This window comes from Rhinopithecus bieti, unplaced genomic scaffold (assembly GCF_001698545.2).
Source record: "Rhinopithecus bieti isolate Rb0 unplaced genomic scaffold, ASM169854v2 scaffold_19482, whole genome shotgun sequence".
Classification (NCBI taxonomy): Eukaryota; Metazoa; Chordata; class Mammalia; order Primates; family Cercopithecidae; genus Rhinopithecus; species Rhinopithecus bieti.
The window spans coordinates 600,090-618,787 of NW_016809768.1; the positions used below are offsets into that span (position 1 = coordinate 600,090).

The 18,698-nt window shown below is 46.3% G+C and overlaps 1 protein-coding gene across 6 annotated transcripts in view; it reads left to right on the forward strand.

Annotated features, from left to right (window-relative positions):
- COL6A3 (collagen type VI alpha 3 chain) overlaps window positions 1-18,698 on the forward strand; it is a 91,377-nt gene that overhangs the window by 55,383 nt on the left and 17,296 nt on the right. For all 6 annotated transcript variants that reach the window (XM_017890346.1, XM_017890348.1, XM_017890349.1 and 3 more), the window contains 21 exons: window positions 196-267; window positions 974-1,000; window positions 1,112-1,156; window positions 1,274-1,327; window positions 1,779-1,841; window positions 2,482-2,547; window positions 2,973-3,026; window positions 5,503-5,538; window positions 7,038-7,100; window positions 7,891-7,953; window positions 9,284-9,346; window positions 10,269-10,331; window positions 11,824-11,874; window positions 12,099-12,134; window positions 12,623-12,685; window positions 13,973-14,035; window positions 15,343-15,375; window positions 15,461-15,497; window positions 15,603-15,614; window positions 15,710-16,203; window positions 18,238-18,334. In XM_017890346.1, the coding sequence (XP_017745835.1) occupies window positions 196-267; window positions 974-1,000; window positions 1,112-1,156; window positions 1,274-1,327; window positions 1,779-1,841; window positions 2,482-2,547; window positions 2,973-3,026; window positions 5,503-5,538; window positions 7,038-7,100; window positions 7,891-7,953; window positions 9,284-9,346; window positions 10,269-10,331; window positions 11,824-11,874; window positions 12,099-12,134; window positions 12,623-12,685; window positions 13,973-14,035; window positions 15,343-15,375; window positions 15,461-15,497; window positions 15,603-15,614; window positions 15,710-16,203; window positions 18,238-18,334 (1,555 nt within the window). The remainder of the gene's footprint in view (window positions 1-195; window positions 268-973; window positions 1,001-1,111; window positions 1,157-1,273; window positions 1,328-1,778; window positions 1,842-2,481; window positions 2,548-2,972; window positions 3,027-5,502; window positions 5,539-7,037; window positions 7,101-7,890; window positions 7,954-9,283; window positions 9,347-10,268; window positions 10,332-11,823; window positions 11,875-12,098; window positions 12,135-12,622; window positions 12,686-13,972; window positions 14,036-15,342; window positions 15,376-15,460; window positions 15,498-15,602; window positions 15,615-15,709; window positions 16,204-18,237; window positions 18,335-18,698) is intronic.

An 18,698-nucleotide genomic window follows, 5' to 3' on the forward strand; every position in this document is an offset into this window, starting at 1 on the left:
AACTGCAGGTTCCAGGCCAGGCCTCATTCAGGAGCCCAAGAGGCTCCCTGGCTCACATAGCCTCGATTGACGTTCCCCATGGTGCAATCTGCTTTCTGCTGCATGCTGTTCACAGTACCTTCACTGCTGCAAGCCCGGCGGAGACAGGGTGATGAAGGGCTCCAGCTTGCAAAATGCCTTTGTCTCTCACAATAGGGTGAGCGAGGTCCACCTGGTGTGAACGGCACTCAAGGTTTCCAGGGCTGCCCGGGCCAGAGAGGAATAAAGGTGAGGCGTGGGTGATGGGCCTGTTCGCGTGGGGAGGGGTCAGGTGACTTGCAGTTTCTCCAGATGCTGCCAGAGAGGGAGGCCACGGGCCCAGGTTTCTTGACCTCAGCATTCAGCAGCCCGTGACCTCTCATCGGAAGGCAGTTCTGAGCGGGGTGGGTTCAGGAGTAGGGGCTGCCGCTGGTGGGGAACCTGAGAGTGGAGAAATAGTTTCCTATGGAATCATGAAGGAGCCAGGAAATGCTCACCAGGAAAGAACATGGGCCAGGGTGGAGGGAAGGCTGGTGCCCACGGGCCCGGCCCTGGACTGTGGGAGCGGCCGGGGAAGGGAGTGGACTGAGAGGACAGCACGGGGGTTGAAGGCTGGTGAACTTGCTTCTCTGTTTGCTAAAGTTTGAAGGCAGGTGCTGAAGGGAAGGGCAGCAAAGTTACAAAGTCAGCTCCTTGCCCTGGGTTTTGGGCCCCCGCCCCCCGCCCCCCTACCCAGGGAGCCAAGACCACCCAAGCATTCAGTTCGAGTTTCAGCTTTAAAACACCGCACGTGGTGGTGAGAGAGCAATCCAAAGGGGTGGGACTCTAATATTAAATTTTCAGACACTGCAGCGTTCAAATGGGGTGGAGCGGGGGAACAGCCCTCGGCCTCTTCTGCCCAAGGGACCAGCCCTGTAGGAAGAGCTAATGCTTCCCCTGTCCTCTTGCCTTCCAGGGCTCTCGGGGATTCCCAGGAGAGAAGGTATGCAAGCTTGGTTTTGTTTTATAAATGGAAAACTCTCCCAGCATTTTTCTTTTCTTCCTTTGCCAGAATAGCTTTCTCTACTTACCTGTCTGCCTTATTCCCTCTTAGGGCGAAATAGGAGAAATTGGACTGGATGGTCTAGACGGTGAAGATGTAAGTGATTTTACGCTAAGTCCAAACTGCTTTTGGTTCTGAAGATTCCAGAAACTAACAACTCAGTCTGTGATAGAAATTGCAGCAGGTGTGACCTTTAATCCTTGTCTTTGGCAGGGAGACAAAGGATTGCCTGGTTCTTCTGGAGAGAAAGGAAATCCTGGAAGAAGGGTAGGTGTATTTCCACAGTGCTGCTGTTATGGAAAGAATATCAACATTTCATTTAGGGAATAGTTATTTCCTTTCCTCATATATGTCAATCCTGCTTCCTCCAGGCAGCCTTCCCTGACTTCCCCTGTGGGTGCACCCGTGACATCCCCTCTCAGCTCTGACACATTACAGTACATTTTCTCATTTGGAGATCACATCCCATAGGGCAGGGACTGAGTTTGTTTTGTTGTAAATAAATCCCCAGTGCCTGGCACAAAGTGGCTCCCCAATAAATATTCATGGATTTACTAAACGAATAAAAAATATGTGGAAGTGAACTTGCCTTCATGGTGAATGAATAAATTGTAAATATTGTTCTAGTTAAGATTTATGAATTGAAGAATGTGAATTTTAGGGTGAGATAAAAATGGAAACATCTAGTTTTTAGCATTCACTTGTGCTTTTTCTTTAGGGTGATAAAGGACCTCGAGGAGCGAAAGGAGAAAGAGGAGACGTTGGGATTCGAGGGGACCCGGTAAAGAAGATTCTTCATTGACGATTTCAGACCTGAGCTTGGGGAAGAGGGTTGTTGGGAATGTGGGATGAAAGGAAGAATTCTACTTTTGAAATTGCTTTAAAACATGTTGATAAAATATGTGCTTTGTCTTTTTCTTGCAATTTTGGGGTTTGGGGAGATGTATTGGTTCTGTTGCTAACCAGATAATCATTTGCAAGTCCTGTTATACAAATATCTGAGAAATTTCCAAAAGTGTGGTATCAGGGCACTTTAAATTTGCTTTTGGAAAAGAGACGAGTTTGCAGCTTTTCTCATTTTGTGGCTCTGTAAAACCGTTAAGCAAATGAGCGGTACATGCTAGCCTCCTCCTCCAGTCCATCCTGCCTCTGTGGTTAAGGATAAGCAAGAGTGAGCCTGGGGCGTCGTCCTCCCTGGGGAAGAACCATTGCCACTGTTTGGGGCTAAGAGTGCTTTGCTGATCCCGTGATTGGATTCTGTAAGAGCTGCATGGATGTTGCCTGGATGGGCTGTGGTCGACGGGCTTGTCCCTCGGAGCCTTGCATGCAGGTCTTTGCTAATATTTCCCTGACCATTCAGTCCAGTGGCAGCTCCTTTCCTTCCATATGTGGCTCATTTCACTTTCCCATGTCGCTTTCAGGGTAACCCAGGACAAGACAGCCAGCAGAGAGGACCCAAAGGAGAAATCGGCGACCTCGGCCCCATGGTAGGGCGCTGCACATTCCTAGACTCTCCCTGTACTGAGGGCTAGAGAAAGGACATGGTCCTCGGCTCATCGGAAGCCACAGAGGCCAAAGACGTGGCCTTTAACACTGCAGAGTAGCCTAAGATTAGGAGCAGAGTCCCCATGAAGGAAGTCTGCGTGGGGAACCTGAGTGACCCTTGCTAAGTGGGGCTTCTCAGCAGAATCTGTGCCTCTTAGATATTTACGGAAGGTGCTTGTTAAGCCAAAGGCTTGTAGAGGTGGGAGTGTACTGAAGTTCAATGCATCTGGCAAAGTGTGCAACTGTCCTGCAGACGGGCTCTTCCTCTGTGAATCGACCCCTTTCCCTGCAATGTCTTGTGCAACATTTCAGAGCTAGACATTCTTCTCTGCAGATGAGAATCTCATGCTAATTTTCCCCCCACCAGGGTGTCCCAGGGAGAGACGGAGTACCTGGAGGACCTGGAGAAACTGGGAAGAATGTGAGTGCCATTAGACCTTTGGGGAGCTCTGCAGCAATCCTCAGTGCCCTAAGATCTGCCCAACATTATGTGGTGCATGGTTACTCCGCAGCTCTTGACTGAGTGAATGTGACAGAATTTCTGAAACGGTTGTTACTCTAATCTGTTTTCATTCTTATAATTTCCTTGGTGCCTCATCTCTTCTCTCTCCCCAATTCTTGCTCTCCCCAAAAACATACTGAAAGATGCTTTTAAAAATAATATCTTTGCTACTTTCAAATATCGGGCCAGGTTTGATCCAACTAAATATTTAAGAAACCCAAATGGAAATCCTAATACTGGGGGAGGGAGGGAATAAAGGGCAAGAAGGCTGAGGGGGTTGTAGATCTGTTGTTTTTGTAATTATCTGTGGGTTTTTTAAGTGAAATAACAAAGCTAGATTTATTTCTTTTCTGGTGTATTGCATCTTGCAATTTCAAGACATTTCAGAAATATCTGTAGCAGAATAGTTCCTTGTTTGTCTAATCCTCAGTCTTGTTGAAGAAATGCTAAAGTCAAAGTGATGTGAATGATCTTTCTGAAGTCATCCAAAAGCTTCCAGGGTCTTCCTTGTAGCTGGGAGGTAAGACCCCTGCTCAGGGAGGCAGTGCTGTAGAAGTTGGTAAACCCTCAGAAGAAATTCAGGATGCTGGTGGGTGCCTAGGAGAGGTCTCTGCTCAGAAATGAACAGAGCACAAAGGCTGCAGGCTGGGGCTAGGTGTTGGGAATTGGGCCCTCAGCCACGCCCTGAGGGGCAGTGGCATGTTCAACCCCAGCACTTGGGCCAGTAGAGTACGCTGGGGTGAGGGGCTTTCAAAAGGAGAGACTCACCAAAATCAAATGAAGGACTACGGGCATCATTTTGCTTTGAAAATTCAGAAGAAAATAGAAATTTTGAAAATATCATTTAAAAAAGTTTGAGCACTATTTATTTATTTATTTATTTATTTATTTATTTTAATAAATGGTAAAGACCTGGATCAACTGTTGAAAATATCATTTAAAAAAGTTTGAGCACTATTTATTTATTTATTTATTTTTAATAAATGGTAAAGACCTGGATCAACTGCTCGGAAGTGAGCATTGTTTTGAATCATGCTACACAATGAAAAGAAGCTATATAATGGAAAAGAAGAGATACTCATCAAATGTTACAATGGGCTATTACAACTCAGCGTGTGAGCAGAGCCAAACCTTGTTCTCATGAAATGACTTAAAATTGAGTAGTTCATGCAATTAATCTCAATTCTCCACACAAGGTAGAAACTGGATTTGAACTCGGTTTCAGTCACGGGCTCTTGCAGACTCAGTTCTTCTTTTTGTGGCCTAATGACTTGCTATTCCTTCCCGTAGGACTACAGTGCCAGGCTCAGGCCAAGTTGCAATGTGTCCTCCCGCTGGGCTTTGGCGTGCCCACATCCGCTTTTTAGAGTCTCCGCCGGCGGCCTCTGGCCTGAGCGATGTATCATTGAGTACTGGTGGACTCTCGTGGAACTCTAGCATGTCTCTTTTGGGAGGGGCCAGTCCAGATTGTTGCTTTGTAGAGGAGAAGAGTGTCCCCTTCTCTGAAATTCTCCATGGAAGGTGGCCAAGATCTTCCACTGAAGCAGGTGGCACTACAGCGAACAATGGCAAACTGGTCACCGCAGTTTGCTGGTCAATTGGAAGCGGAGAGTGAGGTTCCTAGGTTGATGAAGCAGATGGCTGAGCCTCACAACAGAGCTAGTGGGTCACAGCCTCTGCAACACCAACCTTAACTTTGCAAAGACCGCCCAGGACATTCATAGAGTCCCACCCCGAACCTTTCCACTGCCGAGGAAACAATTTTGAGGTGGAAATTAATGGATTACTTGTGAAGTAAGCCCACATGTTTGAACTAAAGGTCACCTCTGGAGCATCCAGGAAGATGTTGCCAAGTCATGAGCCCTCCCTAAGTACACGAGACGTTTAGGTGCACATGTGTGCACTTCAGATACTTTACTTAACCGAGTGTGTGTTGTGTTTGGCCAGGATCACCTGGAGAACTTGGGACTCCCTTCCATTATAATTAACGTATTTCATGACTTCTCACTACAGTTGGGAAGATGGAAGAAAAATAGACAGGTTGACATTCCCTTTTCACATTCCTCATTGGAAACTGTCTGGGATCTTGCAGCCAAAAGGAGTCATTATTTCGCTTGGCAGGTCTGCAGTAATTCTCAAAACTTCCATTGAGTGATTAACAGGAGTAGTAAGGAAGCAAAACTTCACCCGGATGAGGGTGGAGGAAGGGTGTCTGTGTGTGCGAGTTTCCCCAGGGCTGATGAGGCGTGATTTCTGCTTCTTGGCACAATGTGGGTGCTTGGGAAGATTCCCCTGAGTAACCGCAGAATAAGAGGGTGAAGTCTGAAAGAGCTCTAGGCCCCATGCCCAGCAGCCCATGCTCCCCTCACGGTTTGTGGGACTTTTTCTTCCACAGGGTGGCTTTGGCCGAAGGGGACCCCCCGGAGCTAAGGTGAGCCTCATGGAGTGCCCTCAGGAGACTCTCTTCAAACAGCCCAGATGCCGCCCAGTCCAGGAGTGAAAAATACTCTCTCCTGTGAACGCAAAGCTTCGGAGACAGATTCCAATCAATTTAGAAAGTTTGTTTTGCCAAAGTTAAGGACATGCCCGTGACACAGTCTCAGGAGGTCCTGATGACACCTGCTCCAAGTGTTTGGGGCACAGCTTGGTTTTATACATTTTAGGGAGACATGAGACATCAATCAGTATGTGGGAGATGTACACTGGTTTGGTCCAGAAAGGTGGGACAACTCGAGGCATGGGAGGGGGCTTCCAGGTCATAGGTAGATAAGAGACAAAAGGTTGCATTCTTTTGAGTCTCTGATTAGCCTTTTGCTGAATGCACAGTTTACAAGAACAGTCACCTATGCCTTAGTTAGGCTTAGTGAAAAATAGGGCTAAGGAAGCAATTGGATATGCCTTTGTCTCCTGTCAGCAGGAGACTTTCAGTTCTGTCTGTCCTTTGTCCACAAGGAATTTTCCTGCAGGCAGAATGTGAGGAAGGCATGCATCTTAAAAAAAAAAAAAGAAAAGAAAAATCTGACTGGGCACGGTGGCTGACGCCTGTAATCCCAGCACTTTGGGAGACTGAGGCAGGCAGATCACCTGAGGTTGGGAGTTCGAGACTAGCCTGACCAACATGGAGAAACCCCATCTCTACTAAAAATACAAAATAGCCAGGCGTGGTGGTGCATGCCTGTAATCCCAGCTACTCAGGAGCCTGAGGCAAGAGAATTGCTTGAACCCGGGAGGCGGACGTTGAAGTGAGCCGAGATCACGCCATTGCACTCCAGACTGGGCAACAAGAGTGAAACTCCGTCTCCAAAAAAAAAAAAAAAAAAAAATTCTTTGTAGCTATCTTATTTAGAACAGAATTGGAGGCAGCTCTGTCTGATGCAGTTCCCAGCTTGACTCTTCCCTTTGGCTTAGTGATTTGGGGGTTCTGAGATTTATTTTTCTTTCTCCTTGGGCTGTCATGGCTCCTGAGCCTCTTCCAGCCATCTCCTTAAACTTAGCCTCCTCTGCAGAGTCTAGAGAAAATGGTGCCCAGTGGGAACTTGGGGTCCAAGTGTAGGAAACATGATTGAGGCAGTAGTGTCTCGGGTGGGCACCTCTTCCAGAACGTGCCCACCTTATCTGGCCATCGGCAACATGCAACTTCCCGGTGTCTCGGTCCTCTGCTTTAGGTCTAAACGATCCTTGTTTCACAAAGCTGTCCGAGGAGAGGTGAGGCAAGAGTGAGGAACAATTGCAGAAGCTCAGGGAGACAGCTGACTCCTGTGTTCAGCGTCCCGTCCTGGGGTTACCACTTTCATCATCTGTTACCTCTGGAAGAACTGAATTTTCCCTGGTTGCTTTCCAAGTCCCTGGCCCAGAAATGACTGTAGAGCAAAGAGCTGATGTTGACAGGAACCTTCCTGACTCCTCCCTGCATCTTCTCTTATTTCAAAGGGCAACAAGGGCGGTCCTGGCCAGCCGGGCTTTGAGGGAGAGCAGGGGACCAGAGGTGCACAGGTGAGTGCTTCCTTGTGTGACTGCATGTCCTTTGATATTTTCACAAATACCCTGGTAAGTTCTTTGTAAAAATGATGAGGTGGCATTTATATCACGGAAAGTTAACCATTTTAAAGTGAACAATCCAGTGGCATTTAGTACTTCCACGATGCCGTGCAAACATCGCCTCTGTCTAGGTTCAAAACATAGTCTCGAAGGAGACCTGTACCTAATAGCAGTCGCCCCCCCCATTGCCCTCCACCCGGAGTCCCTGGCAAACACTAATCTCTCTCTCTTTATGGATTTGCCTGCTCTGGACATTTTGTATAAACGGAATCATTTGCTAGGCAGCTTTGTGTGTGGGGCTTGACGGAGCATCATGTTCTACACTGAGCTTCATCCACGTTGCAGCATGTAGAAGCGCTTCATTCCTTTTCATGGTGGAAGGAGACTCCGTTGTGTGGCTGCAGCACACTTTGTTTATCCACTCATTGGTTGATGGACATTTAGGTTGTTTCCACCTTCTGGCAATTGTGAATGATGCTTCTGTGACGATTCTCCTACATGTTTTTTTTTTTTTTTTTTTTTTGAATGCTTGTTGCTTGTATACATTTAAGCTCACTTGCCTATTCACGTTCTGGATTGAGGCAGCTGCCACTGCAGCTGAGACAGGAGAATTGTGGGTTTGGGTGGCCTTTTTTGGCTGGCAGAAGTGAGGCTCCGGGTCCTGTGGGACGGGCAGATGCCCATGCAGAGGCTTCTCACGGAAAGTCACCTCAGTAGCACTCACGTTGGCCTTTTCCTTCCTCAGGGCCCAGCTGGTCCTGCTGGTCCTCCAGGGCTGATAGGAGAACAAGGCATTTCTGGACCTCGGGTAAGCCTGTCCCAAAACCAGGCCCCTCTCTAGCTGAACAGAGGGCACGTTGCCAGGCAGGCTGAGAGTGTTTCGGATGATGCTATTGTAGACAGACCTCCCTTTAGCTCTTCTCTTTGGCAGCACAAACCCCAGATTTAACCTCAGGCCTTGCAGTGACTGGATACTTCACCCCAAGAAAGTAAGAGTTTCCTTTTTTGGTGCTCCAGGGGCCTCTAAGTCTCAGTTCTGCTCCCTCCAAGCGTAGACCCCTGGGTGGAAATCAGGGGATGTGCTTGAGATGGAATCATGGAAAATCTAAATCCCCCAACATGCTTAGATTATGCAAGGTATTTCACCTTTGGTCCCTGGCGATAGCCTCTTGTGCTTATGTATTTTGTATAGTGAATGCCTCAAGTTCACCCTTGAGTTCAGCACAGAAGATGGTCCTTAAACTTACTGTGACTGCGGATGTTATCATGCATTGTAGCTATCAGCAATGATGAGCAGAGACACATTGTCATTGCTGGGCTAGGATCAGGTGTCATGGAACTACATATTCGAGTTTCCCTCATGTCTGAGATGATATTGAGGGAGGTATCCTATCATTTGTTACCAAAAAATGACTAATAAACTGATAACAAGCTCAATATGTTGCTACATAAATGCACAAAAATATTTTACGGTGGAAGAGGGCAGGAACTTGCTTACAAGTCCTTCTCTAGCTTGAAAGCTGATAAATACATATTTTTAGAGGTTTTTTTTAAAAAATTTACTTACCTTGTAGTTCATTAACAATTTAAGATGGTATAGATGCAGAGCTATTCAAATAGTTATCCAATAGCTCCAGAAACATGTATTGATTTGTGCTTTTTCACCACCTATTTTAAGTTATTTCTGGGCTAGGTAGACTGTACCACATTTTAAGAGTCAATTTCTTCTATCAGTTTATTCATTCACCTAACAGGCTTTAACAAACCCGTATGCACCAGGTGCTCATTGTGAGTGTGTGAAAAGGGAGGCAGGATAAAGTCATGTAAAATCTGGGAGCTTGCTGTCCAGTCAGGAACCTAGAATATGTATATTAATAACTGCAACATGCGTTAATTTGTGAAAACTGGCACTGAGAGGTAATACTCATGTTTTAAATTTGTGCATGCCATTTCTGTGCATGTTTATATTTGAGTCTGTACCCCTGTGCTCAGAGCTGAGTGCTTGGGATTTGCAGGCGGGACAGGTCCCATGCCCCTGGCGGGCTATGACCTCCATGCAGGGGAGAGTCAGGTTTCAGAGACAACTTTGCTTGGATGGTTGACCACTTGACTGACACATTCGTCCCCTCCTGCTCCAGGGAAGCGGAGGTGCCGCAGGTGCTCCTGGAGAACGAGGCAGAACCGGTCCCCTGGGAAGAAAGGTTTGTCTTGAGAAAGGTAGAGCTTTCCTGAGGACAGGGACCAGCCAGGCACACATGCCCCCTCTCCCTCTTTTGTCAGTCTGTCTGTCCCTCCTCTTCAGTACTACTGATTCCCACTCCAGCCTCCCCTGTTGATTGAGGCTTGGCCAGTGGGATTATTGTCCCCCAACAATTCCCACCATAATCCCCGCTACCATCCCTGCCACCAACCATCCCTGCTCAGAGGGCTGGCTTTCTCCTGGCCACAGTCCTCCATCAGTGGCCAGCTTTTCTGCTCCTCTCTTGCTTGGCTTGTGCCGATAGTGCAGCACCCTCTGAGCCATCAGAGCAGCCGGGCAGTGCTTGGCACAGTTTCAGCATAATATGGAATGAGCAGTCTTTAAACATACGCAGTGTACGCACAGCGGCTCAGCTAATCACATTTAGATCATCCAAGAGCCCCGACCCTGACTGTTCTGGATAACAGCAAGTCCGCTATATGAAGGCTACCTGAGAACCTCCTTTCTATGAGCTTTGAGATAAATTACGATTTGTCACGACCAGTCTGAAAGACTACATGTTTTCTGTGAAAGAAATGAGTTCCTGTGAATCCACGATGGTCTCTGCCTGGAGGGTGTTGCTGGGTTTCATGCTGGGCTCAATGTCCGCCGCCTTCTGTGCCTTCTTCTCCCAGCTGTTACTCTCTCTTCTCATCAGCCTGTCCCCCCATGCCACACTGGTGAAAAGGACAAACACAAACCCTCCTGGGTTCTTTTCCAGATGTTTGCACATGAATGTTGCAATTTAGAAAATCATTTCACTGAAATCTCAAAGGTAAAGTCAGCATGTTGCAGCACCCTTACCTAGAGTAAAAGCAGGGCTTGGCATCACAGTGTAAGCCAGCCTTAGGCCACAGGGTCTCAGCCGTGTTTCTCATGTCTAGGGTGAGCCCGGAGAGCCAGGACCAAAAGGAGGAATCGGAAACCGGGGCCCTCGTGGGGAGACGGTAAGGTCACAGCACGCTCGGGGCCAGGTTGTCACTGACTCTTTGCTCGAAGGTGCAGGAAGCCAGGAGAGGGTTCCAAATAAAGATTAGCCTTGCTTCTTGTGTTATTGGGGATATGGCTGGAAATAGTGAACCTTGCTGCTTATCCACGGCAAATTAGCAAGTTTTATTTTATTGGTAGGGTTAGAGAGGTGGTGTGGGCAGTGGGTAGAGACATATTTTCCCCCTGTGTTTTTCCTGATACAAGGGAATGTAGAGGCTAATGAAGCTTAAACCACCTTCATCTGAGGTCCCGCAAATGCTTTGCAAGCATAACTAGATGAAGCTTTTCTGCAAAGAAGTAAATGTCATTTGGGTTAAAATGGAATTGGATTTGATTAGATCTCAATCCAGATGGAAACAATTTCTTTTGAACGAGACATCTTAGGAATAGAAATTATTACCCCAGTTACTCATTTTTCAAATGCTATTTAAAAACGCCCCAACAATTCACCAACAATAATTTTGTAATGTACATTTCTACGTTACAAAAGAATACAGAAATCTACGGTCCATTGTGACTTTTTGCAAAAGGAATCATGACACCTAAACACCATATGAAAGGACCAGGTTGCTCTGACTGTTTTAATCCCAAGCTTTAAAATATTTTTCTTTCTTGCATTTTTTTCTTTTCAACTAACTGAAGTTTAAAAACAAATCTGTTTGTATTACTTTTCATCTCAGAAGCACAGGGAAAAAAATCAGACTTTAAAATCTATTCAAACCATTGAAGGAAATCTCTTCCTGATTCTGTTTCTATTAATTTGGGTCAACAGATCTCTAGTTGTTGATATCTGTTGAAAACTGTAAATTAACTAAGTGGCAAGTTCCTACATATATTAGAGATAGTAATGGACAATTCACAGAAGTTCTTCTGATTCTTTTGAAATAATTAATGAAGTCCAGTTCTGAATGCTCCACATGAGAGAGCAACAGGAACAGATCTGAGCATGCTGGGGGGAGGTGTTGGAAAGGAGGGGGTCTAGGAGTAATGACTTGGAAGGAAGGGAAGGGATATGGGGAGGGGGAATATGACCTGGGCCCGAGAGATGGAGTTCAGTGTTCTTGTTTTGAAGTAGAATCAAAGACTCATGGATGCATAGAATCAACGTCACCATCAAGATTCCTGTCAATTCTAAGATTCTCGGGGTTGACGAGTGTTTGATTCTACATCCAAACAGAATCTTTACCCAAAGCTCCCAGCAGTTCTTTCTATGTTAGTCTGCCAGCGCCATTTTGCTACGGGAGTCCTTTGAGCCTATCACCTACAGAAATGGTCTTGTTCACTCTTGGAGGATAGGACAGGAGCAGGAAGTGTGCCTACTCCTGTACCGTAGTCTGGAAACATTTCAGGAGCTCAAGATCCACTTCTCAGAGTAGCAGTAGTGCAGAGACAGTGGCTATGGCGCACCACGCATGGCGACCTGTAGTCACATCTCTTTTTCACTCTTAGGGAGATGACGGGAGAGACGGAGTTGGCAGTGAAGGACGCAGAGGCAAAAAAGTATGTATCTGCTGAGGATTCTCCAAGAGTCCTTGTTGCCAGGAGGCTCCAAGGACAACTTCTGATGTGTTGTGTTTTAAAAGAATTATTTCTTTAAAAGTTGTCTTTGTATTTGAGTGTTTTCTTTTGATGACTCTGCAGACATTTCTTTCTTTCAAAGTCAATTTATTTTAGATGAATTTAAATTAGAACCGAGTATTCAATAATATATTTATCTTTTATAGGGAGAAAGAGGATTCCCTGGCTACCCAGGACCAAAGGTAAATAATCCCCGGTTGGTTTAAATCTGCATCACGATTCAGCTCTGGTATGTCCACAGACTGAGAGTCAGAATATCTTGGCATTAGGTATGGGTCAACCACTCAGTTAACTGGGCTACCCTGAGAAAGACCCTTCCTCCCCTAAAACACTCTCTCATCTGTCAAGTGGAGGTCACAATACATACTTGTCCTGGTGCTTATGAGATTTAAATAATATATACCACAATCTAAGTACTCTGTAAGCTGTGAAATGCTATAACCTATATGATAGTATCATTACTGATTAAATAAATGAAGACTATCTGCAAATACCACAAATATACTAGTAACCCACTGGAAAAGTGAATCAAACCACTTGGTTTGATTCAACCACTTGGTTGCCCTGGAAAAGTGTGACCCACACGTCCCCTGGATGTCTTGCCCCGCGGACCCTCAGTGAGATCTTCTGTTCCAGAGCTTACTGTGCCACTTCTCGGCTTTCTTCCCAGGGTAACCCAGGCGAGCCTGGGCTAAATGGAACACCAGGACCCAAAGGCATCAGAGGCCGAAGGGTAAGTTTGCCTGGGCCTTGGCTGCAGGTGAGGAATGAGAATGGATGTTTCAACGTGATTAACTGCTGAGGCTTTGACAATTATCCTTCACTTGCACCCTGGCCAGGGATAGCACAGAGTGGAAGGAAGGAACTCCTGAGCCCCAGACCAATGTCCTCAGGGCACCGCCATGGCTATGGTCCATGGCTGTCCTCCTGTAGGTGTATTCCTCTTCCACCAATTCACCTCCAGGGTCGCCAGCCCAGCTCACTCCAGGCACAGCACCCACCTACAGTCTCAAGTCTCATTATGGGTGACTGGGAAGTTTGTGCAGTCACTTTGGGCCATGCCCACCCAGACGGTCAGGCAATGGGAGTGAATGAGGCATGGAAACTGCTTCTGAAGCCTCTGGGCTCGTAAGCGAGCCAGGCCAAGGCCACGGGCTTTTCAGCCTATTGGTGCTGAGATTCCTCTTCCTTAAGCTACTTTTGGCCCTGATAGCTCTTTTCTTTTTATTCTTTGTGTGTGTGTGTGTGTGTGTGTGTGTGTGTGTGTGTGTGTGAGAGAGAGAGAGAGAGAGAGAGAGAGACAAGGTCTCCCTCTGTTGCCAAGGTCTTGCTCTGTCATCTGGGCTGGAGTGCAGTGGCACCATCTTGGCTCACTGCAACCTCCATCTCCTGGGATCAAGCAATCCTCCCACCTCAGCCTCCCAAAGTGCTGAGATTACATGCGTGAGACACCACACCTGGACAGATTACTCTTTTCAATGGATGTTTACGCACTCTCCTAAAATGGCAGAGTCTTCAATTAGCAAATTGTGGCCTAGATCTGGGTAAATATTGCTAACAGTTATTTTCAGCCCGAAATGTAGCTTAAAAAGAAACATAATTATCCTATTAATTTGATCAGTGAAGACAGTCAAACCAGATCATTTAATACACCAAAGAGCTTTAAAACATTGGATGATTATCTACACTGAACACATTAGCTAATTCATTGTCTGTTACCTATTCTCCTGGGAGTCCTTAGTAATCATATTAATGGTTCTTGGGAAAGCATCTGTCTTACCTTAGCCTGGTAGAGAACATAATCCCTCCATAGTTGGTCGGGGACTCCCATTGGCTTTGTTGAGGTTTCTTGTCCCTAAACTTGAATTTAAGAGACATTTTAGCTCCCTTAAAGTGAGAGATTTCTTGTGGTGATGGAGTCCCTTGGGTTAGATCACTTTTACCATCCCTTCCAACTATAGGAGCCTTAACCTCTCCACTTTCTGACACAATTGAACAATGTTCGTTCTGCTCCCTCTAGGGAAATTCGGGACCTCCAGGGATAGTTGGACAGAAGGGAGACCCTGGCTACCCAGGACCAGCTGTAAGTATTTATCCAGTTCTGACCCAGCCATCTGTGGCTGGGTGCTTTACACATAGTCCCTGAAAACTTCCCACCACTGCTTTGCTCACAAGAAAGTGTGATCTGTGTGTATTTACTTGGTTGTCAGACCAACTCTCTGACATCATGATGCAGCAAAGAGATTTTCAATTTTAGAGTAACAAGAAACTTAAAAAAAAATAGGTTTCATGGGATCCTGTCATCTAGGGAGTTTTGTAGTTTGCCTTTATAGTTTCCTGGCATAGGTGCATTTGAGGTTTGTATAGAGGAGAAACCAAAGAGGGGAAATCTGAATACCTTTTGCTTGCATCTTGCAGAAGCAGTGCAATTATGCCAGGTCTTGGTTTGGCAGTGCTTCCTTTGGTCTATGAAATCCCCAGGGGAGCTCCTGATTTGTGGTTAAAGCCCACTAGTCATGCCACCACCAGAAGCCAGGAAGGCATCCTCCCACAGCCCTTCCAAATCTCTTTATTGCTAATACCTTTGTTTTCTTATTTGCATTTCTCCCTATATTGTCCCTCAATATTGAAATTGATGAGTTTCAAAAAATAATGGAAAAGATAATTCAGGAGTTGGAAAATCATTCCTAGAAGGAAAGGTTCAGAGCTTAGTTTAGATGAATTAGGGAAAAGAAGGCTGGTCAGGTGGGTCTGACTGCTGTCTTTAAGTAGATGAAGTGTTGGGGGCAGCACATTAAGCCAGTTGCTGCAGAAGACCAAGCAGGCAGAAATGGCCCCCTGGAAAGACAACTAATGGCCCATGAGATGCCTGCTGGACTGTCAGCGTGGTGAGGTTTAGTGATAGGACACTGAGCGAAGCCTTGAGTCAGTCCCTAGAGCTCCCCGGGGTGGAATTCAGCTGGGATGCATTAGACAGGGAGGGAACCAGGACAGCTCAACGATCTCTCACTGCCCCTTCGGCAGAGGTGTATCAAGCAAGCGTGTGAGAGGGAGCTCTTTTCTCAAGAGAAGGAGAATCTAGACCCAAGCTCACTAGTGGGCTTTACATGGATTGGTGGTGAGCTTCCTGGTTTCAGGACCTGAGCCTATTTCAAAAGCCAAATGACCTCCCAGGGAAACACATTTGCTCTGAGAATCTTTTCTCTTTTGTTTTGCAAGAGAAAAAATCAGGTTTATAGGGAGAGGCTGTAAACAATCAAGGTTATCCAGGGGCCCCTTTGTTTTGCTCTGTGTATTTCTTGGAGGTGGGGGGGGAAGGGAGAGCAAAGGCTGTTTTTTCAAATTCCCCATCTACTGTGCCTCTCAGCCTTTCCTTCCTTGGTTTTACAGGGTCCCAAGGGCAACAGAGGTGACTCCATCGATGTAAGTTGCATGTATCCAGAATGACTCATTACCTCATGAGCCTTTGATTTGCTCTCCTTACATATTCTTTCATTTTCTTTTAAAGCAATGTGCCCTCATCCAAAGCATCAAAGATAAATGTCGTAAGTACACGATTTTCTGTTGTCTGACAATGCATATTTTTACATTTGAAATTCTCACATGGTAGAGTAGTCTCTCACCCTTTCTTCTCTTTGTTTCTTTTCTAGCTTGCTGCTATGGTAAGTTGATTTTGGTGACTTTCCTAAGGAAAGGAAGCCTCCCTTTTGTAGTAAGTACGGTTGGTCTTTAACCCTCCACCCTTCGCTTTCCACAGGGCCCCTGGAGTGCCCCGTCTTCCCGACAGAACTAGCCTTTGCTTTAGACACCTCTGAGGGGGTCAACCAGGACACATTCAGCCGGATGCGAGATGTGGTCTTGAGTATTGTGAATGACCTGACCATTGCTGAGAGCAACTGCCCACGGGGGGCCCGGGTGGCCGTGGTCACCTACAACAACGAGGTGACCACAGAGATCCGGTTTGCTGACTCCAAGAGGAAGTCGGTCCTCCTGGACAAGATTAAGAACCTTCAGGTGGCTCTAACATCCAAACAGCAGAGTCTGGAGACCGCCATGTCATTTGTGGCCAGAAACACATTTAAGCGTGTGCGGAATGGATTCCTAATGAGGAAAGTGGCTGTTTTCTTCAGCAATAGGCCCACAAGAGCATCCCCACAGCTCAGAGAGGCTGTGCTCAAGCTCTCAGATGCGGGGATCACCCCCTTGTTCCTTACGAGCCAGGAAGACCGGCAGCTTGTCAACGCTTTGCAGGTCTGTGCTCTGTTGGTGCTATTGCCGTCTCCCTTTCTTCTGGGGCTCTGAGAAGGTTCTCAGACACGCCCATGCTCCTCAGTGGCTTCATGTCCCATAGCTCCTACAAGGTCCCCAATGAGTCCATCTGCCTGAGAACTTCTCTTGTGAGGTCTCCAGGACAGCCTCGTGGCCCCAGCACTACAGGGACGCCTACCTGCCTGTAGCACTGCCCCCAGGCTCCTCCTCACAGGTTGACAGCTCTTGCCGGTTAGTGATGCTAGTGTTAGTGACACCCTCTATCTACTAACAAGGTGGTGTGGCTTGTTTGCTTTATTCAACACGTGAGGAGGACCTGGATGTTTGGGTCGGTCCTGTCTCCTCCCAAGATGGCCCCATGTGCACACTCTGAGCTGTGTTTTACTGGATGTGTACTGGGCATTTGCTTCCCATAACTGGCTGGTGAGGTTTGTGTCATCCGTCTCACCTCATGGATAGGACGATCCTGCTGTTAGTGAGGTGCTCGTGAGAGGCTAGGACCCTAGTCCATTAGACTCTGAAACCCATGTGCAATACCCATTCCACTCTGTCCCAATCAGCTCTGAAGGTGAATATCCAGGGTGGCCCTGGAGGCCTGCAGTCTCTTAGTAAGGTCCCCAAAATTACGCCAACTCAGCAACCCCGATCTACACCACTGTGCAAAGCTTTCTTCAGCTAGGCCCCAAAGGCAGCCCACAGAGAGGCCAAGCGTCCCTTGTAATTTTTAAAAAACTGGTTTAATTTTGGGTGTGGGTTTTTTTTTTTTTTTTTTTTAGATGGAGTCTTGCTTTGTCACCCAGGCTGGAGTGCAGTGGCGTGATCTTGGCTCACTGCAACCTCCACCTTCCAGGTTCAGGTGATTCTCCTACCTCAGCCTCCTGAGTAGCTGAGATCACAGGCACTCACCACCATGCCTGGCTAATTTTGTATTTTCTTTTCTTTTTTTTTTAGTAGAGACGAGGTTTCACCATGTTGGTCAGGTTGGTCTCAAACTCCTGATCTCGTGATCTGCCTGCCTCGGCCTCCCAGAGTGCTGGGGTTACAGGCATGAGCCACCGCACCCGGCTGACTGGTTTAATTGTTATATCAATTAATATTTATTCAGTGCAGTTCTGGTGATACTGTTCAAGACAGATGGGTGATGGATAGGAAGGAGTCCAGCCAGGAGTCAGGAGGCCTTGGCCTGGTTCCACACTCCCCCCACCCATTTAAAGTAATGTGCACGCCACTTAACTTCCCTGCGTCTCAGATTTGTCACCTGTAAGTTGAGGCTGGGGCAAGATGATTGCTAATGTCTTTCCTTCCACATTGGATATTCATTGGGAATCCAGTGTTGAAGTTGGGCTACAAGCCGTGTGCTCTTGTTAGAGGGGTTCATTCACATAAATCTGTCCTTGTGTGGGCTGAGGGACTCAGAGCCACATGAGTTTCTTAGCATGGTTTCAACAAGTTCAAAAAATTATTTGTTCATTCGTTCATAATGATTCACTCATTCATTCAGACTAGCTATTTGTTAAATGAATAATTACTAATCGTGTGCCAGGTACTACGATAGACAGGACTCTTTGCATCCACTGGGAGTGATTTTGTTACTTGCTTTAACCACACCTGAAGGGTGGGGAAGGGATGGAGCTCCCATATTGGTGCTAAAAATAATGAAAAGATTAAGTTCCTACTATTTGCCAGAGGATACACCAGGTACTAATATTTATTATCTAATTTAACCCTCCAAATGACACCATTAGTAAGGTATTACCCCCCATTTTACGTCTGAAAAAAGCTGAACCCCATTTGAACGGGATATGAACTCCAGCTCACCCTATTAGAATAAAACCTATGTCTTTCTATTATACTCAGAGTCTAGCCCCACCCCCAAATGAGAAGATATTCCCAATACTGCCCTATTGGGAAGTTAATCTATTTTATTGATGTGGCTTTGATTTACTCCTCTGCCATATTTTCAGATATTACTGATCATGTACGCCCCTACTAAAATTGTTCTTTTGTTTAAACCAGATCAATAACACAGCAGTGGGACATGCACTTGTCCTGCCTGCGGGGAGAGACCTCACAGACTTCCTGGAGAATGTCCGCACGTGTCACGTTTGCTTGGGTAAGCTGTTTATCTAACAGGAAGATCTGCTCAGCTGCAATTGCAAAACATAATATCCATAGGAGAGTGAGAGAATAATGATGATCTGTAAAAAGAGCTTGAGTTCAGTTGATTCACAAAGCCTCCTATTTACCAGTATAAATACTACTGCAGCAGTTTCTGTATTAAAAATGGACCTCCCAAGACAGAGCTTCTCTTTGATGGGGGATAATCCATTTTTTAGTTAACAAAGGAGGAGGTGGGTTCTGCTTAAGTTTTGACATTAGAATCTAGAATGAAAATATTTGGCACTAGTGACATTCTAGAACATATTTCTTCAAAGAGTGGCAAAGAAGTAAGATAATGTTTCTTTTCTTTTAAAAAT